This window comes from Lithobates pipiens, unplaced genomic scaffold (genome assembly GCF_037356315.1).
Source record: "Lithobates pipiens isolate NorthernLeopardFrog02 unplaced genomic scaffold, aLitPip1_a1.2 Scaffold_18, whole genome shotgun sequence".
Lineage (NCBI taxonomy): Eukaryota > Metazoa > Chordata > Amphibia > Anura > Ranidae > Lithobates > Lithobates pipiens.
The window spans coordinates 477,670,910-477,692,477 of NW_027507758.1; the positions used below are offsets into that span (position 1 = coordinate 477,670,910).

Here is a 21,568-nt window from a genome sequence, read left to right on the forward strand (position 1 = left end):
CAGTCCATCATACAGGGAATGTAGTAAGGTAAAACATGTCCAGCCTTTAGAGCCAATTTATGCACCTGTGCTGGAGAGGGATTGTTACGTCACCCCAGCCAGGCATTCTGTAGATCATGGCATGGCCAGTGTGCATTGAATGACGGATAAAGTGAACATGCATAAGTAATGTCACTGACAACAGTATACAAGGATAGCAGCTCAACAACAGCAAAGGTTTAGAGTATTTGAAGATAAGGCCCTTGGCATATGGTTCTGTACAGTCCTATTTACTCCCATGGAAGAGAGTGTTCGGTATTGCCAACCTGTCAAACCTACACAACGCATTTAAATTTCTGCACCATGATGCAAAGCATCCCAAACACTACAATGTGTACTGACACTTACAGTTAGTAGATGATTTGAATATGGTTTAGTGTATAAAACATGATAAATCTTACTAGTGCTACAAAAACAACAAAAAAAACCACCATGATACAGCCAATTAGTTACTTCACTGCCCAAATGGTTCAGTAGAACATGTTCCCGAAGTATTCCTAAGGCGGGTTAAATAGTTTCTATTGTGATTTGTAATGAAACCTCCCTGGGATTTATGGAAAAGGGTCAGGGTGTCACCTGTGTGTCATTTTATAATATTTAATGACATTGTTTTCTCATGTGTACATCTGCATTCCACTGTATCAACCCTCCCGGCTTTTCTGTATATGAGAATCTGCTGATGCCTTGTCGGTATAATCATGGAAAACAAAAAAGGAATTGTTCTAAGTGTGCTCAGCTATTTTCTCTGCGCTAGGCCTGATGGTAGGTTGTGATACAGTCAAAGCAATTAGACACTTGCAGGCTTCCAAAGAGCGACTAATCAGCACTTCCTTTTGGGTCATCGGCAGCTGTATGAGTAAAGCTACAGTAGGTATACACATATCGAAATTCCTGCTGAACTGGTTGAATATTGGTATGTGTGTAGCCCTCTCTGTTCAACAGAAGCACACCTCCCATCTTTTTGAGATGGGAATGAGGGACACCTAACAGCAAAAGTATGCAGGCATAGGACACACCCCTTGCCACGCCCCCTTAAAGGAGAATTGTACAAAAAAAAAATAAGATTGGTTAAACCCACAAGTGCTTTTTTTACCACTACTATTCCTTTATATTGGCTTTTGAAATTTACAAATGCAGCAATTTAGAAATCAGATGAAAGGTTTAGGGCTGGAAAACACTTTTTGATAGATAAAAAGTGAATTTTATTTTCAACTCCAAAGATCAGACTAAAATGAGGGACAAATGAGGAGGAATGAGGGACAGAGGGACATTGCTCAAAATCAGGGACAGTCCCTTGAAATCAGGGACAGTTGGGAGCTATGCAGAAGCTGCTGGCTTCTGCCACGCAATCCAGCTGGAAAACCAGCATTTGATCGGCACATGCAGCCAATGGTCGCAGCTCTGATCTGTGTATTCTGCACTTGGGGGGGGTCCTCACTCTCAAAATACAATAGCGCAGCAGCAGGAGAGATCCCCACATCCACATCACTTGTGTGGATGCAGAGATCTGTATGTTTTTTTTTTATTCAACCCGCTGGTTGAAGAAGAAAAAAAAAAAACTCTGCGTGTATGCCATGCTTTTTAGAGCCAATGTGGATTCTTTGTACTAAGCGAAGGGTTCATTCAATCCATTTGATGCAGCAAGTGTGTGCGTTTAACATGAGGTTTTGTGCATTAAACGTTCATTGTGTTAACCATCCCATTCCTTTTGAATAAGCTGCCAAAGCTCCACAGCAAACTAAAACAGAACTTTCATCTTCTTAGCCCTTGTACACACGGTCGGAGATTCCGACAACCAAATCCGTCGGAGTAATTCCGACGGATTAATTCCGGAAGAGGTCCGGAAGTGATGTTGCATACACACGGTCGGACTAAGTTGTCGGAAAATCCGATTGTACATAACGTGATGACGTTATTTTGTTACGACGGGACTACGTTCAGGCTAGTAGCCAATAGCTTTGGTCTAGGAATTTGATCTGAGCATGCGTGGCACTTTGTCCGGAGTATGTCCGATCGGAGCATTTTGTCGGAAAATTTTACTAGCAAGTTGGAAAAATTGGTCCGTCGGATATTCCGACGGAAACAGTCCGATGCAGACCACACACAGTGGGAATATCAATTTTCTGCGATTTTCTGTTGGGGCAGGTGCGATTATAGTTGAATGAATGCGATTTCTGAAGGGATTTGGCATAGCTGGAGACAAAATTTGCATCAAACTCGCACATAACCCTTTTTTGACCAGATCAGCACCGCATAGATGTGAGCGGCTTTCATTGCAAATAATGTTTTTTCAGATGACATGTGAATCTATGCCTTTTGGATTGGATCCAATCTGCACAGAATTCGCATCAGTGTGAAGAGACTTAAATGTGCATTGTACTGCAAGTCACTGCGACACGCTGGTGTGACTGGGTTCCTAAGGAACCCTGTACTGTATAAATAGAGCGGTCATACCTTCCAACTTTTTGTGATGGGAAAGAGGGACACCCACAAATGCTTTTTTTTTTTTTTTTCTACCAGTCCATTTCCTTTAGGCTAGGTTCATACATGTCGCAGTTTGCAGTCCCGAATCCGGTTCGCTTTGGTTCACTTGTTCAGGTGCGATTCAGGTGCAAATTTTTACTTGAATTTGAACCTAAACCAGACCCAAAATTGCAAAGGACCCTTTTCAAAAACAGACTGCAACCGCCCTGGACATGTGTGAAGCGGCTCCATTGAAAGCTGATAGGTGCGTTTAAGAAAGCATCTTATTTGCATATGCTCCACAGACATGCTGGTAGGTTAATTGGATTCTGTCTAAATTGGCCCTAGTATGTATATGCATGAATATGAGTTAGGGACCTTAGATTGTAAGTTCCTTGAGGGTAGGGACTGACGTGAATGTATAATATATATATGTAAAGCGCTGCGTAAATTCACGGCGCTATATAAGTCTCGTAATAATAATAATATATGTGAACCGAGCCTTATACTGGCTTTGCAATTTACAAATGCAGCAATTTAGAAATTGGATGAAAGGTTTAGCACTAAGATCCACTTTTTGAAAGATTGAAAGTGCATTTTATATACAATACAACAGTGGTGGTGCGTCCATAGAGGGCGCAGGAACACCACCCCTCTCTCCTGCACCGCTCTATCACCAATAGATAGATTCATGCATTGCATTGCATTGAATCTATCTATTGTCGTTGATGCCGCCCCCTATACAGATGTCCGGCCCCTTGTCGGGCACCAGGCATCTGAATTACATCGGCAGGGTTTCTTTGGAAGCAGCTGATTAGAGCTGTCGGCTCTAATAGGCATCGTAATTAGAGCTGTGGGCTCTAATAGGCTTCCAAAAGGGTAAACAGCGGGTGCAATGCTGTGCATTTGCTGTTTACACAGTGTTGTGTTAGAAAAGCAAATACATCGCTTCCCTAACACTGATCCGCCTCTCAGCCAATCAGGTTGCCGGGTCTGTGTTTCCTATCACCTGATTGGCTGAAATCACAGGCGCTGTGATTGGACACCTACCAGGCGTCAAATCATTGCAGAAGACGAGAGGAGGAGCGGACGGGAGAAGACATCAGGGTCGGGATGAAATGGAGGACACCGGACACCACACGCCGCATGCCGCTGTCACCCCCTGCACACTAGAGACAAGGTAAGTGCCGGGCAGACGGCGGGCGGGGGGCACAGTGGCAGCACTTGGGGCAAAGTGGCAGCACTTGGGGCACAGTGGCAACATTTGGGGCACAGTGGCAGCACTTGGGGCACAGTTGCAACATTTGGGTCACAGTGGCAGCATTTAATGGGCACAGTAACAACATTTGGGGCACAGTGGCAGTGTTCGATGGGATCAGTAGCAGCATTTGGGGCACAGTGGAAGCATTTGGGGCACAGTGGCAGCATTTAATGGGCACAGTGGCATCATTTGGGGCACAGTGACAGCATTCAATGGGCACAGTGGCAGCATTCCATGGGCACAGTGGCAGCATTTGGGGCACAGTGGCAGTGTTTGATGGGCAAAGTGGCTGCGTTTGATGGCACAGTGAGGCTGCAATTGATGTTTTTCTCTGAATTTTTCAGTTTGTTTGCGCCCCCCCAGCAGCCCCCCCACCTGTACAACTATATAAATCAGACCAAAATAAGGGGACAAATGAGGACGAAAGAGGGACAAAGGGACTTTTTCCAAATCAGGGACGTTCCCTCAAAATAAGGGAGACTTGGGAGCTATGAGAGAGGCTACCACTTGCTGACCTATCCTTTTAAAAGAGCTTATAGTGTGGTTTTCATGTCTAATTTACTGTTTCTTGCCAATGGCCATCCCTGGCCTCAGCTAAACTACTGTGCGAATGTAGCCTTAGGAAGAAACAATGATAATGTGAAACCAGACAAGACAACCAGGCAGGGTGGTCAGTTCACAGTCCCTCAGACTATAGTTTAAAAAAATATTAACGAGTTCCTATGCAGACATCTTATTTGTAGTGCAAGAAAACCAGGAATACAATATTAAAAAAAAAAAAAAAATGTTTTAATCAACGTAAACTTAGTATTTCACAGACTCCCCTCATCAGGGAACCCCTCCCAACCACAGACCCCCTATCACAGAACCCTCCCCCCATCTTAGAACCACCCCTCCTATCATAGACTCCTCTCCATTACAGATCCCCCCATCAACAAGCCCCTATATCAGGTCCCCCCATCACAAAGCCCCCCTAACAGATCCCCCCTTTACAAAGCCACCCATAACAGACTCCCCCCATCACAGACTCCCACCATAACAGATCCCCCCATAACAGACTCCCCCATCACAGAGCCCCCCATCACAGAGCCCTCCATCACAGACTCCCCGCTCAACAGATCCCCCATAACAGACTCCTCCCATCACAGACTCCCCCCATCACAGACTCCTGTCATAACAGATTCCCACCATAACAGACTCCCCCCATAGCAGACTCCCCCCATAGCAGACTCCCGTCATAACAGATTCCCCTCATAACAAACTCCCCTCATAACAGACTCCCCCCATCACAGACTCCCCCCCATCACAGACTCACCCATAACAGACTCACCCATAACAGACCCTCCCTCAATATTACACTTCTTTACACTACCCTTCTATAACATCACAGCACTCCCCCTACCCTCTGCTACCTTAATCACACAAAACGTGAAGCATGGTAGGTCCACACAATGGGCAGGACTTTGCAAGTGAATGGTAAGTGATTGATTGCTGGGACCGCCCTACTGCCTAGTAACCAATCACCTGCTTCTTTACGCAAAAGGTCCCGCCCTTTGTCCGAACCTGTGATGTTTCTGGTCTTGTGTGATAAAGGTTGCAGAGGGCAGGGGGGTTGCTGCGATGTTAAAGGGGCAGTCCATGGGCCAGGTAAATCACACTGGCTGGCCAGATCCAGCCCATGGGCTATAGTTTGAGGACCCCTGCTTTAAAGTGTAACTAAAGGCAAAACTGTCCCATTGGGGAGATTTCCCTTAATTTGCTGTCTCATAGCCAAAACAGGAAGTAAGAGGTAGTCCCTCGGAAGTAAGGGAATCCCAGGATGTCACCAGGATAACCAAAACTAGTGTCCCCATTGGAAAATTCCTGTTCAGATGTCAACTCAAAATTTTCTTTTATTTTATTTTTTTGTAACGCCGGCTCCTGAAGAGCACGAGCTATGTGTTTTTGAAATTTAATGTTAAATCTAAACCGCAGACTTCAGCATCAGTCTGACTAGACTACAAGGTGTTCTGCCTGGCCATGGGGGGCGCTGTCACTTCTGGCAGGCATGGTAACACAGTCTGATTGGGTGCTTTAAGGTTACTTTCTCTCAGAGTCAGCCCAGTGGGAGTGTCACTCTTGCTGTGCCTTCTGGGAGAGGGTACTTAAGATGCGGATGTCACGTGTTTTCGGGGTTCTGGTCCAGAAGTATGTTCTGACTGCATGGTCCTGGTCGTCCTGACCAGCCCCCAGGACGTCTATGGCCTGGGGTGTGGATTCACCCGCCTTTACATCTCGGGGATGGCTAGCCCGAGGCGAGGAAACTCAGGGAAGGATTCGGAGGTGGTCCGGTGCCATCTCAGGTTGTTGAGAGGCCCAGCAACTTCTAATTTATCCAGGGGAAGACTCTTCGGGAGAAGGCCACGCAAGGGTTGGCTTCTCAATAAGAGCCTGGTAACGCTGAAGGACCTAAGCAAATCCAATCTCGTGCGGTTTCGCCGGACCAGCTGCAAGATATTGGTACCACACGAGCGTTCTACAAGTTTTCAAGTTTCCTTACACATGTTCTATTATAAAGTCTGTGGCAGAGACTTGTTCCTGACTCAAGCACCCTGTTGGCTGCTAGGCCTGGTAAAAGAAGGACTATCTAATTAGGGTGAAGATCCAGCTGTGAATGGCTATTCTATGGATTTATTCAAAGTAAAAGAGTTCTCCTATACTGTCTTTGACATTAAGAGTACCTGAACTTTTCACCTAAACCCTCTGATCCTATACTGAGAGACTGTTTGTTAACTACGTTTTTGCAAATAAAAATCCCTTTAAGCGGATCTGTTGTCAGTCTTTATAGTTCTTAGACCATCTACCACGAGGCAACCCCTAAACGCAAATCGAGGAGAAGAAGGTAACGGTAAGCCCATTAAAACCAGCAGCTCCTTCGGGAGTCAGTGCTACATTTTAATTTGATGATACACATAAACAGAATAATTAGAGAGGGTAAATCTCTCTAATGGTGACACAGACAACAATACAAACTGACAGGGGTTCTAATCCTTCTTACTCTATTCAAAACTAAAAAAAGAAAAAAATTGCCTTTAGTTATACTTTAAAGTCTTATTCACACCAACCCTGTTGTACTGTGTTGCCCAATGCAGGCACAAAGCAAAGACATGGAACTCTGCCTTGAGTCGTACGAGACAGGAGACTCTTGTTGCTTCTTGTACCTGGTAGTGCTGGCAGAATTGTGAGCTGCCTGACGCTCCTTGTAGATTGCAGCCTTATATCATAGTGTGCTCTGCAGTGATGTGCACTAAAAAAAGAGGACATTTTGAACTTTTTCTCAGAGCAACATGTTGTGATGCACTACACCGTACTGTAACACAGAACAGTGAATAATAAAAAAAAATGAAATGCCATTTTGTTAAATTAACATTTCAATAAAGTTGAAAAAAGTAAACCATACCCATGCATCATTATGACACATCAGCACAGCTCCCTTCAGAGCGCCCACCAGTGGCCGCAGTATAACGCAGCAGCTGGTGAGAATGAGCTCTAGGAAAGATGGCAGCAATGCCATTCCCCATACTTCTTTCACTATAAGTTTCCTTTGGAGACCTATTGTTCCTGTTCTTGTATACTACAGCCATGATTGCTGACTCGTCTGCACCTGTGAAGATTGGTAGAAGAAGAAGAGAAGGGTCCCCCTCTGTCACATAATGACATCCTGTCTACTTTCATTACTATAACCAAAGGCAGAAGTGATGGGGAGGTCAGCTGGGGGATGGGTAGCATGTCTGCTTTGATGGTTTGCGCTTACTTCTGGCTGATTTGCACTTACTTCTGATGTGTCATTCTCCAAACATTTGATGGGTCTCAAATATACTGAAATACTAATACAAATACTATAATAATCACATACTACTGAAAGCATCAAACACCTCTAAAGCCCCATACACACGATCAGATTTTCTGCTGATCTTTTCCTTCAGATTTACCAAAACCATATAATATGAGGTCAAACCATAGGAGTTTTCATTTGTATACAATCAGGCAGACCCTTACACTACATGGTTTTGGTGAATCTGAAGGAAAAAATCAGCAGAAAATCTGATAGTGTGTATGGGGCTTAAGAAATCCATCCTTAGAGTTTATAATAAGCTCCATACTGTTTGGACGACTGATCCCTTACGCAGACATCCTCGGCGCTGATATACAGCAAACCAGCACAGCGCCGTAACCCAGAGCATCGAACAGAAGCGTATTGAAAAATGATTGACTGTCAGGGGTTACTGCATTTGGCAAATCAAGTATACACAGCTTCTTTTAAATAGATGATACAGCAATTTGCTAGCATCCAACTTTTTACTGGTATCTAATCCAGAATTGCACATTGGCTCCCTAGATGCGTTCTGTTCTGCCGTTATATAACACACAAAGCTTTACACATCGATAAGGATCTTCATTTTCTGCCATGCAACTGTCATTTTCAAATCTCATCAAACTCAACTGTCACTTTCTTTTAAAAATAAAGATCCTCACCCCAATGTTTTGTAAATTGAGCCTAGGATAACTTCCACAAGCCTGATTCTGTTCTTCAATGTTACAATCACAATAACATTACATCTGAGTTTAGAAAATTATGTTCTGCTTCAAAAAACAGACATTTAAAAAATAAAAAAATTAAAAACAGAAGATACACTTGAGATTGCGAAGGCTAGCTCTAACTCCTCGCCCCTTGCCAGTCTGATCTATCCAGCCGATATTGAATTCTCTGTTGCATCGTCTATAGACCACAGCCCATCATTAAAGTCATGACTTGTCACAGCCTTGTAAGACTAGATATAGAAGCAATTCTCCTTACCAGAAACAGACTGCAGGCTCTCCAGACTCCAGTATCTAGACAGCAGTCCTCTCATTCCAGCACCACCCCATCCAACATAGCTACTGCTGTCAGAATCTGAGCTAGAGGAAAGCCCTGAGCTCCCACTGCTATTGTGAGGGTTCATTGTAGCACTTGGACATTGCTGCTGGGTCCTCATCTGGGCACACCGGCTGGCTGTGCAGCTGGAGCAGACAGGAGCCTCTTGTTGCTTCTCCCAGGCACTTGTACCTGGTAGTGCTGGCTGAATTGTGAGCTGCCTGGCGCTCCTTGTAGATTGCAACCTGACATCATAGGGGGCCTCTAGGGGGATTCTCTAATCATCAGCAGAATCGTTGCAATAGCTCACTTGTTACACATGGCCAAGTGCCACAACAATATCTTAGCAACTGCTGCCAGTGTACTTAGCTGGGTGGCGTTAACTTAAGGATGGGCAAGTGAATCATTCGATTATCTGTGAGCGAAATGTGTGAGAGAAGCCCTGCAGAGCCCAATACAATGTCTGCGCTGAGTCCCATTGATGGAACCCTTGGGATGTCGCTGGATTTGTTCTCCAGTGTGATTCATCTTGGAATGGGGAGATTTATGTGTCTCTTGAGTGAGAAAGGAATTACATTCTAATTAGTTTCTGCTTATCGATTCGCATTTTCATTGCAGAAAGAGGAAAGGCGTAGTTCCAGTCCTTACATTTGAATTCTTAAGGCTCAGTTTTAATAAGATATTATTATTGTTATTATTATTATTATACAGAATTTATAGAGCGCTTGCAGTTTGTGCTGCACTTTACATGTAAATATGCTATATTCTGTTGTTTTCATTTTCATTACAGCTATCTATACAAGGCCTGACAACTAGCAATTCTATGTAAAAATACGACTGAATTGATTGGTTTGGTTTAATTTAATTGAATTTAATTGGTTAGATTTGATTGGGTGACAATTGGATTGCATGTGGTTAAAGTAACATTAAAAAACAAAATATATTCGAGTATGAATTCGTAACTCAAAAAAACCCCTATTGCTCTAATGCCCCGTACACATGGTCGGAATTTCTGACAGAAAAAGTCAGACGGAAGCTTTTCATCCTATATTCTGACCGTATGTATGCCCCATCGGACTTTTTACATTGAAAATTCTGATGGAGCTAGAAAGAGAACATGTTCTATATTTTTCAGACTGAACCAATTCCTATCGAGAAACCCGCTCGTCTGTATGCTGTTATGACGGACCAAAAATGACGCATGCTCTGAAGAAAGTACGAGACAGAAGCTATTGGCTACTAGCTATTGAACTTCCTTTTTCTAGTCCCGTCATACGTGTTGTACGTCACACCTTCTTGATGGTCGGAATTTGGTGTGATCGCGTGTACGCAAGTCAGCTTCCGCGGAATTCCATCGGCAAAACCCTTTAGAGTTTATTCCAACGGGAAAACTGGTTGTGTGAATGCAGCATTAGCCTTCCTCCAAATTTTCAGGTTCCTTTTTCTTCTGCTGTGATCTGACTTTCTGTAATGCCCTGTGCTCACGATTGGACTTTCCGACAACAAAACAGTGGATTTTTGTCTGTAGGGTGTTGGCTCCAACTTGTCTTGCATACACACGGTCACACAAATTTTGGCCAACAATTACGAACATAGTGACGTACGATGGCTGATAAAAGGGAAGTTCAATAGTGATGTGTGATTCTGAGCATGTGTGTTTGTACATTGGACTTTTGTCCAAAGGACTTGTGTACACACAATTGGAAAATCTGACAATAAAATTTGTTGGTGGAAAATTTGAGAACCGGTTAGGCAACATTTGTTGGTGGAAAGTCAGACAACAAATGTTCGATGGAGCATATACACGGTCGGACTTTCCACCAACAAGCTCACATCCAACATTTGTTGTCTGAAAATCCGATCGTGTGTACGGGGCATTAGAGGGGGTTTATACAACCTGGGAAACGAGGAGAAATACTGAATTTTAAGGGACTTTTAAGGTGGATTATCTATCAAAGGAATGTCAATACACACACAACTGCTAAAATGCTTGTATTAACACACTAAGGAGAAAGTGCGAGACAGAAGCTATTGGCTACTAGCTATTGAACTTCCTTTTTCTAGTCCCGTCATACGTGTTGTACGTCACACCTTCTTGATGGTCGGAATTTGGTGTGATCGCGTGTACGCAAGTCAGCTTCCGCGGAATTCCATCGGCAAAACCCTTTAGAGTTTATTCCAACGGGAAAACTGGTTGTGTGAATGCAGCATTAGCCTTCCTCCAAATTTTCAGGTTCCTTTTTCTTCTGCTGTGATCTGACTTTCTGTAATGCCCTGTGCTCACGATTGGACTTTCCGACAACAAAACAGTGGATTTTTGTCTGTAGGGTGTTGGCTCCAACTTGTCTTGCATACACACGGTCACACAAATTTTGGCCAACAATTACGAACATAGTGACGTACGATGGCTGATAAAAGGGAAGTTCAATAGTGATGTGTGATTCTGAGCATGTGTGTTTGTACATTGGACTTTTGTCCAAAGGACTTGTGTACACACAATTGGAAAATCTGACAATAAAATTTGTTGGTGGAAAATTTGAGAACCGGTTAGGCAACATTTGTTGGTGGAAAGTCAGACAACAAATGTTCGATGGAGCATATACACGGTCGGACTTTCCACCAACAAGCTCACATCCAACATTTGTTGTCTGAAAATCCGATCGTGTGTACGGGGCATTAGAGGGGGTTTATACAACCTGGGAAACGAGGAGAAATACTGAATTTTAAGGGACTTTTAAGGTGGATTATCTATCAAAGGAATGTCAATACACACACAACTGCTAAAATGCTTGTATTAACACACTAAGGAGAAAGTGGCTTGTATTAAAAAGGCAACAATAGCCTCACCTTTGGTAAAAACAACATACCAAACATACAGAACATATAACCACTCTGGACACCACCTTTAAAAACCCATCCAGAGCATCTTATAACAGATTCCACCAACGGGTCAACAATAATTAATGTGCCAACTGAGGCTCAAAGCGAAACTGTAACATACAGAAGTGGGCACAGTGAGGCTGCAAATGGGCACAGTGAGGCTCCAGATGGGCATTGTTTACCAGTAGCTGCTGCATTTCCCACCCTAGGCTTATACTCAAGTCAATAAGTTTTCCCAGTTTTTTGTGGTTAAATAAGGTACCTCGGCTTATAGTCAGGTCGGCTTATACTCGAGCATATATGGTAATTAAAGGCCAAAGGGTGAGCAGGATGCCTCACAATTTGAAAAAAGTCCATGCGTGGGCTAAATTAACCTGAAAAAGGTTTAGTGAAAAATCCGATTGAATCTGACAAATTAATCTTCCACTTTGGTTGAACAACTATTTTCAAGAGAAAGATTATTTGTAAATGGTAATGCATGAAAGTTTGACTAGAGCCGATATATATATATATATATATATATATATATATATATATATATATATATATATATATATATGTATGAGTTATTCTAGATGCTTAGACAGCATAGGCTCATCCACCAGTAGGCAGAGTGGAAAATTATCATTATTATGATACAGGATTTATATAACGCCGACATTATAGTTGCTGCTTTACAACATAAGGGCAGAGAGTACAATTGCAATTCAATTTATTACAGTAGGAATCAGAGAAATGGGTGCTTTCATCAACACAGATTATAATGTGAGCACACAATTGGGGGGAGGCAGCAGCACTGGGTCCTTATTTTCACTGCACCTTTCTAGGTGACTTTCAGAGAAAAAAGCATTGCTGTCAATTGTCTGAATTATGACTATGTTGTAGAAGTACACCTTCTGGCAAGACAGGTGGATATTGTTTGAAAAGGAATGCATTGCTTGATTGGTTTTAAACATAAAACTGCACGCAAGCACGCATACACTCATATTTTTGCACCGAATAAAACAACAAAATCAAATGGCAAGAACACGCAAAAAAAAAGCAGTGTTGGTATGCGTTCATCAGAAATATGTGTGGGCAGTATCTCCTTGTTGAAGTCAGAGCCGTGTCCTTGATGGGAGGTTACCTCCTACAGCAGTTTATCTTCCAGATGCCAAGAGGCTATGACTGAGATGAATGCCAGCAATGTAGTATGTAAAGTGTTTCTGTTTCAAGGCGATATTTTGTTTTGCCAGCCAGTGCAGGGACTTACATTGGTCACATTGTAATTAATGAGTCCCATTGCAAGGCATTATAAAGGGGGTTACAGTCAAAACTGTTAAAATATGGCAGCCATAGCCATCCTTAACCACTTGACCACTGGGCACTTAAACCCAGGGCTCGAGTCCTGCGGGAACGCATGGGAACGGCGTTCCCGTACTATTCCCACAGCGGGAACGCCGTTCCCATTAGCTGCCTGAGGGCTGAGGCTATGCAGCGCGTAGTTCGCCGCCGCTCCTCAGCCGCCGAGTGACTGGTTGCTAGGCAGGGGCCGCTCCGCATCTAGCAACCGGTCACATGACTTCGGCCGTGCACGTGGGCACGCACTGGCGCGAGTCAGTGGGCAGGCTGACACACGCTGCGCGCCTGCTTGGATCCGGAGTTCCGGACTGTCCCCCCCCCTCCTCCCCTCTACCCAGTGCCAGTCAGTCCTGGCCTCCTGGGGCCACACGCTGCACTTTTCCAGTTTACTTCTCCTTCTCTACCAGGTTAGTCACTAGTGTGTAAGTTGCACTCTGCAATACCCTGCCAATACTCATCAATACTCTGCAATACCCTGCCAATACTCATCAATACTCTGCAATACCCTGCCAATACTCATCAATACTCTGCAATACCCTGCCAATACTCATCAATACTCTGCAATACCCTATCAGTATCAATACTCTGCAATACTCTGCGAATACTCTGCAATACCCTATCAATACTCTGCAATACCCTATCAATACTCTGCAATACCCTGCAATACCCTATCAGTATCAATACTCTGCAATACTCTGCGAATACTCTGCAACACCCTGCCAATACTCTGCAATACCCTGCAATACCCTATCAGTATCAATACTCTGCAATACTCTGCGAATACTCTGCAATACCCTATCAGTATCAATACTCTGCAATACCTTGCCAATACTCTGCAATACCCTGCCAATACTCTGCAATACCCTATCAATACTCTGCGATACCCTATCAATACTCTGCAATACCCTATCAATACTCTGCAATACCCTATCAATACTCTGCAATACCCTGCCAATACTCTGCAATACCCTATCAATACTCTGCAATACCCTGCCAATACTCATCAATACTCTGCAATACCCTGCCAATACTCATCAATACTCTGCAATACCCTGCCAATACTCATCAATACTCTGCAATACCCTATCAGTATCAATACTCTGCAATACTCTGCGAATACTCTGCAATACCCTATCAATACTCTGCAATACCCTATCAATACTCTGCAATACCCTGCCAATACTCTGCGATACCCTATCAATACTCTGTGATACCCTATCAATACTCTGCGATACCCTGCCAATACTCTGCAATACCCTATCAGTATCAATACTCTGCAATACCCTGCCAATACTCTGCAATACCCTATCAATACTCTGTGATACCCTATCAATACTCTGCGATACCCTGCCAATACTCTGCAATACCCTATCAGTATCAATACTCTGCAATACCCTGCCAATACTCTGCAATACCCTATCAATACTCTGCAATACCCTATCAATACTCTGCAATACCCTATCAATACTCTGCAATACCCTGCCAATACTCTGCAATACCCTATCAATACTCTGCGATACCCTGCCAATACTCTGCAATACCCTATCAGTATCAATACTCTGCAATACCCTGCCAATACTCTACAATACCCTGTCAATACTCTGCAATACCCTGCCAATACTCTGCACTACCCTATCAATACTCTGCAATACCCCGCCAATGCTCTGCAATACATACCCTGCCAATACTCTGCAATACCCTGCCAATACTCTGCAATACATACCCTATCAATACTCTGCAATACCCTGCCAATACTCTGCAATACATACCCTATCAATACTCTGCAATACTCTGCAATAAATACCCTATCAATACTCTGCAATACCCTGCCAATACTCTGCAATACCCTGCCAATACTCTGCAATACCCTATCAATACTCTGCAATACCCTATCAATACTCTGCAATACATACCCTATCAATACTCTGCAATACATACCCTGCCAATACTCTGCAATAAATACCCTATCAATACTCTGCAATACATACCCTGCCAATAGTCTGCAATACCCTGCCAATACTCTGCAATACCCTATCAATACTCTACAATACATACCCTATCAATACTCTGCAATACATACCCTGCCAATACTCTGCAATACCCTGCCAATACTCTACAATACTCTGCCAATACTCTACAATACATACCCTGCCAATACTTGCAATAACCTGCCAATACTCTGCAATAACCTATCAATACTCTGAAATACTGTGCCAATACTCTGCAATACCCTGCCAATACTCTGCAATACCCTATCAATACTCTGCAATACCCTGCCAATACATACCCTGCCAATACTCTGCAATACCCTGCCAATACTCTGCAATACCCTGCCAATAGTCTGCAATACCCTGCCAATACTCTGCAATACCCTATCAATACTCTACAATACATACCCTATCAATACTCTGCAATACCCTGCCAATACTCTGCAATACATACCCTGCCAATACTCTGCAATACCCTATCAATACTCTGCAATACCTTGCCAATACATACCCTGCCGATGCTCTGCAATACTCTGCCAATACTCTTCAATACATACCCTGCCAATACTCTGCAATACCCTGCCAAAACTCTGCAATACTCTGCCAATACTCTACAATACATACCCTGCCAATACTTGCAATAACCTGCCAATACTCTGCAATAACCTATCAATACTCTGAAATACTGTGCCAATACTCTGCAATACCCTGCCAATACTCTGCAATACCCTATCAATACTCTGCAATACCCTGCCAATACATACCCTGCCAATACTCTGCAATACCCTGCCAATACTCTGCAATACCCTGCCAATAGTCTGCAATACCCTGTCAATACTCTGCAATACCCTATCAATACTCTACAATACATACCCTATCAATACTCTGCAATACCCTGCCAATACTCTGCAATACATACCCTGCCAATACTCTGCAATACCCTATCAATACTCTGCAATACCTTGCCAATACATACCCTGCCGATGCTCTGCAATACTCTGCCAATACTCTTCAATACATACCCTGCCAATACTCTGCAATACTCTGCCAATACTCTTCAATACATACCCTGCCAATACTCTGCAATACCCTGCCAATACTCTGCAATACCCTGCCAATACTCTTCAATACATACCCTGCCAATACTCTGCAATACCCTGCCAATACTCTTCAATACTCTGCCAATACTTATTCCTGTTTGTGGGATATTTTCTAATGGGCTGTGTAACAGAATTTGGAACAGGGTGTATTTGTGGTAGAAATTCCCTGCGAGGGAAAGATCATCACCCATTGTGTTGATTGTTTTGTTTGACACGTTATTTTGTTTTTGTAAACTGGCACTTTACAATAAATGTTGTACTGTATTTTCTGTGAAGTATATATGCATATGAGCGTACCTTTTTTTTTTTTTTTTTTTTGGTGGGGGAATGGATCTTGGGTGGGAGTTCCCACACTTTTTTTCCCAGGACTTGACCCCTGCTTAAACCCCCTTCCTAACCAGACCAATCTTCAGATTTCAGCGCTCTCACATTTTGAAGGACAATTACTCAGTCATGCAGCAATGTACCCATATGAATTTTTTGTTATTTTGTTCATTCAAATAGAGCTTTCTTTTGGTGGTATTTAATCACCGCTGGGTTTTTTACTTTTTGTGCTATAAATAAAAAAAAACCCGAAAATTCTGTAAAAAAAAAAAAAAAAATTCTTTGTTTCTGCTATAAAATTTTGCAAATTAGTAATTTTTCATAATAAATTTTGGCCAAATTTTATACTGCTACATATCTTTGGTAAAAATAATCCAAATCAGTGTATATTATTTGGTCTTTGTGAACGTTATAGAGTCCACAAGCTATAGTGCCAATCACTGAAAATTGATCACAGCTGAAGTATTGATGGCCTATCTCATTTATTGAGACCCTAATAAGCCAGGACACAGCATGTGCATAAAACAAATTACACCACAAAACACATTCTACTACTCCTCCTGAGTACAGCGATACCACATGTGTGAGACTTTTACACAGTGTGGCCACATAGAGAGGCCCAACATGCAGGGAGCACCATCAGGCGCTCTTGGAGCATAAATTACACATCTAATTTCTTGACTACCTCTAAGTTCTTGTACACACGGTCGGACATTCCGACAACAAAATCCGTCAGATTTTGTCAGACGGATTTTGTCTGAAACTGGTGTTGCATACACACGGTCAGATAAAGTTGTCGGAATATCCGATCGTTCTTAACGTGATGACGTTATTTTGTTACGACGGGACTACGTTCAGGCTAGTAGCCAATAGCTTTGGTGTCGTAATTTGATCTGAGCATGCATGGAACTTTGTCCGATCGGAATTCTCTACAAAAGATCGGACAAAGTCCGATAGGATCATGTTGTGGAAAAATTTTATAGCCCAGCTCTAAAACTTTGTCGGGCGGATACTCCGACGGAAACAGTTCGATGGAGCCCACACACGGTTGGATTATCCGACAACACGGTCTGATCGGTCATTTTACGTCGGAATGTCCGACCGTGTGTACAAGGGCTTAGACTTTTGAAGGCCCTGGAGCACCAGGACTATAAAAATGCCCCAAAAATGACCCCATTATGGAACGAAAACTCCCCAACATATAATCTATGAGGTATATCAAGTCTTTTGAACATGTCATTTTTTTCTACAAGTTTTTGGAAAATGTGGAAAGCTCAGTTCTTTACAAGCACAGGGCACTCCTAGTAATATATAACTCAATCACTGGATATGATTATAAAACAAACTTGCATATTGTTACAGTGAAACTTTATACAAAGTATATAATTATCATAAAAACTGTTACTGCGTATAAAAAAAAAATATGTACACATGCAAAATAGGTGTGCTTATTACTTTTTTATTATCTTGTATGTGTACATATATTTTTGTCTAAGTATTTTGACTTTTTAGTGTGCAGCTATTTGTTTTCTTTTACACAAAGCGCAGTTTTTTTTTTTTTTAAATGTACACCTTTAAAAAAAAAATTGAACCTGAACTCTATTGCTTCCAAGTATAAATAAAGATTGTGCAGTGACACTGCTTATGTGAGTGGCTTTCGAAGGGCACTTTAATTTTATTATACATCCTACAGATTTGCCCATAGTGCTGATACAAACTGTAATATTAATAGTAGCATGAATGAGTATCATCACACACATTATATAACAGCAGAATAATTATTGCATGCTGTGAAAGGGGTGGTCTGTCTAAATGAAATTGGTCCGCATTCTGCCATAGCTCCCAGTAAGTCCTCATCTTTCCAGATCCATTAGGGAAAATTGAGTACTCTCCGTGATACTTTTTTATTTGCACTAACATACAATTTTTCAGGACAAGCTTTCGGGGTATGTCCCCTTCTTCAAGGTCCAAGAGTACTGCTTGGGCCTTGAAGAAGGGGACATACCCCGAAAGCTTTTCCTGAAAAATTCTATGTTAGTGCAAATAAAAAAGTATCACGGACAGTACTCAATTTTCTCAGTCACAATTGCACTAATACGGCTACAATCACATTAAGTACGATGGCAGATCAATTAGGGCAATGATTCCCTGATACTTCTGCCATAATGCTGTGGCTATAGGGAAAACAAATAAAAAATTCCAGGGCAGCCACTTCCAACAAGGCAGCCAATCAATGCTCGTGCTTCTCACATTTTCGATTCCTTGGCTATGGTGTTAAGAAAGGAGTATCATGGAATCAGTGGTCTCTCTGGGTTATTTTTTAGGTTTTCATGACAGCAGGAAGAGTGGGAGACAGGAGATCATCAATTCACTTTCTACTTTCAGGTTTAGTAAAAGTAAATGTAAAAAACAAAATACTCTGGAACAAAACTACTAAAGTTGTAAAAGGTTGAACTTAACAGATATTTTTTTTCCAACCTAGTTAACTATGTTTCTATGTTAATGTACCTACCTGGAAAGGTAACCCGTCTGCCACAACCGACAAGATCCAGTCTGGTTGGTGTGCTTTGAGAAAACGAGTGTAGTTTCAAAGGAAGGAAGCGAAAAATTTCATATGGTATGGTGGACTTACTTCCATTCATTCTTACCTAAGAAGGAAAAGAAGAGTAAGGCTTTTCTCCAATCCCACCTTTCCATCCAACCCACCCTATGGATCATAGAATGCCACTTAAAGTGACGTAACATTTTTTTATTGTATTAAATATTAGTTCATTGGAAAGAACAATGTGTTAAATAAAATCAGGAATATAAACAACAAGAAAACAGAGAAATGTTGTTAGTAATGATCTTTGTTACCTGTGCACAACTAAATTATTTAAGTAGGAATAGAGAGTGCAAAACATAGAGCTATTGTAAAATGTGTAATGTCTTATAGGGGATCATTCAATAAAACTGTGCAGACTAATATGCAGGAACTATACCAAGCAATCAAACTACAGCCATCATCAGTTTAGACAGTATATTGAATTTTTTATTTTTTGGATTAGTTTATACAGGACATTGCCCTGTTCGTAATAAAAAAAAAAGAGGAGGATATACAGGACCCTGTGAAAGGAAACGAGTTGCATGTAAGCTTTCATATTTTTATTGGAGGCACTGTTTCTATGTTTCCACCTACCTGAAGTTTCTGTCTAATAGGCACCTGTAGGCCACCTAGAGCAGTTGTCATCAACCCTGTCATCAGGGCCGAATAACAGGCCAGGTTTGCAATATAACTGAAATACATCACAGGTGATATCATTTGCTGCTCAGTGATTGCAGTATTCTAGTCTGCATCTCCCCAAGGTAATACATAAAACCTGGACTGTTAGTGGGCCCTGAGGACAAGGTTGATGACCACTGGCCTAGAGTACTGCCTATACAGTAGCTGCCTATTCCACTCACATTCTAAAGCACAGCGGTCTCCAAACTCTGGCCCAGGGGCCAGATTTGGCTTTTTGCTTGTCTCTCTCTGGCCCCTGGGACACTATTCCTCCAACTGATGCAAATGATGAGGCACCATTCCTTCCACTGACACCATGAATGAGGCACTCTTCCTCCAACTGATACCATTGATGGAGCAATATTCCTCCTGCTAAGATCAATGATGGGGCACTATTCCTCCCAGTGACGCCGTTGATGCTAAACCTTTTATGGGACTCTATTCCTCCTGTTAAAACCAATGATGTGGCAGTGTTTACTCCCACTGACACTGGGACATTTTCTACTCACACTGGCCACAGTCCTGGCCCCCCTAAAGCATAAGAAACAGTAAACTGGATTTGTGTTTTAAAAGTTTGGAGACCCCTAGTACAATCAAACAATAAACCCACAGCTACATCACTTAGATTACTAACTTTACTAGCACAATTAAACTTCATAATATCGAATATAAACATCTGTCAGATAATTAGCAGTGAATGGAAAGCCCCCCCCCCTCCCCCCCCCCCATAGTGATCACCTGGCTCCCAATCTCTTAAAGCCCTCTTGGCCTTTTGGAGTCCTGTGCAATAAAACATGCAGTGCAGACCACATATTTGCCCATGCCAAAGGTATGATAAGGGGTGTAGTAAAATAAGTGTGTTTCTTACTGCATGACATATGTTTGGGGATAAAATACTACCACCCTACTTGCTATTTTTTAATTATATTGTCTGCTATATCTTAGTAGGCAATATCACCAGTATACAACAATATCAACATCTCCCATATATATATATATATATATATATATATATATATATATATATATATATATATATATATATATATATATATATATATATATATATACTGTATACCCAATGGATACAGTAATTATGTTAACAGCCCTCTCTGTTATGTTAATAGTGTATGAGAAATGTATGGTTGATCTGTATGGTTGAGTGTATTGTTGCAAATCTCCTCTGAACAACTGTGTGTATTCACAGAGTTCAAGATGTTCATAAAAACAGCATAAAATGTAGGCTCTACACTACTTATACTAGTATTTCTATCACTGTTAATAGTAGGATTTACAAACTTCAAGTCACTTTAAGGCTCCTTTCACACTTGTGCAACTTGAAAGTCGAGTGATTTCGCTGCGATTTTTGCTTAGACTTTGCCACGATTTTGACGTGACTTGAAGCAAGTCTATGGACCTCAAATCGCATCAAAGTTGGACCAAAGTAGTGCAGGGGCTACTTTGAAGTCCCTGCGACATGAAGAGCCACAGATATGAATGGTACTCATTGGAAATCATGGTGTACGACTTACAGTTAAGTATCTACAAAATGTGCTGTTTGGGTTTATGCATGTTTTAATGTGGATTTATGTTAATGCGTTCCTCAAAGTTAGGGATAAACAATTAGAGATTTTCCATGGTGCACGTGCACAAAAATTTGGAAGAAAAAAAATACATGTGTTGTTTTGTGCATTCACCATTCATTGCTGTGGGCTTGCTTATCAAGCGTGAATGTTACATGTTCTTTTTCGTGCTAAGCTGCAGTGCATAGAAGTGAACTAATCTCATAGGAATGAATGGAATGTCTGCTTAAAATGTTAGAAAACGGTGTGAATAGACCCCCAAAGTGTGCACATCCTTCATCATCAGCTATGGCGAACTTCAGATCTTCATTTGCCTTTACATAAGATGACTTTCATCAGGTTCAACATTTGTATTGATCTGGTTATGCTTCCCATTCAGAGTGACAATTTCCCCTGAAAACCGTAATCTGGAAGTTTTTGCCTAAGCTGCTCC

General features: G+C 42.0%; 1 protein-coding gene across 3 annotated transcripts in view; it reads right to left on the reverse strand.

Annotated features, from left to right (window-relative positions):
- The window catches only part of ARHGEF4 (Rho guanine nucleotide exchange factor 4), a 244,430-nt gene that overhangs the window by 105,716 nt on the left and 117,146 nt on the right, over positions 1-21,568 (reverse strand). For 2 of the 3 annotated variants that reach the window (XM_077488366.1, XM_077488364.1), the window contains one exon: positions 18,803-18,938. In XM_077488366.1, coding sequence (XP_077344492.1) covers positions 18,803-18,938 — 136 coding nt within the window. Of the gene's footprint in view, positions 1-8,600; positions 8,979-18,802; positions 18,939-21,568 lie in introns of those variants that run through there. The other variant, XM_077488367.1, reaches the window with a different exon arrangement.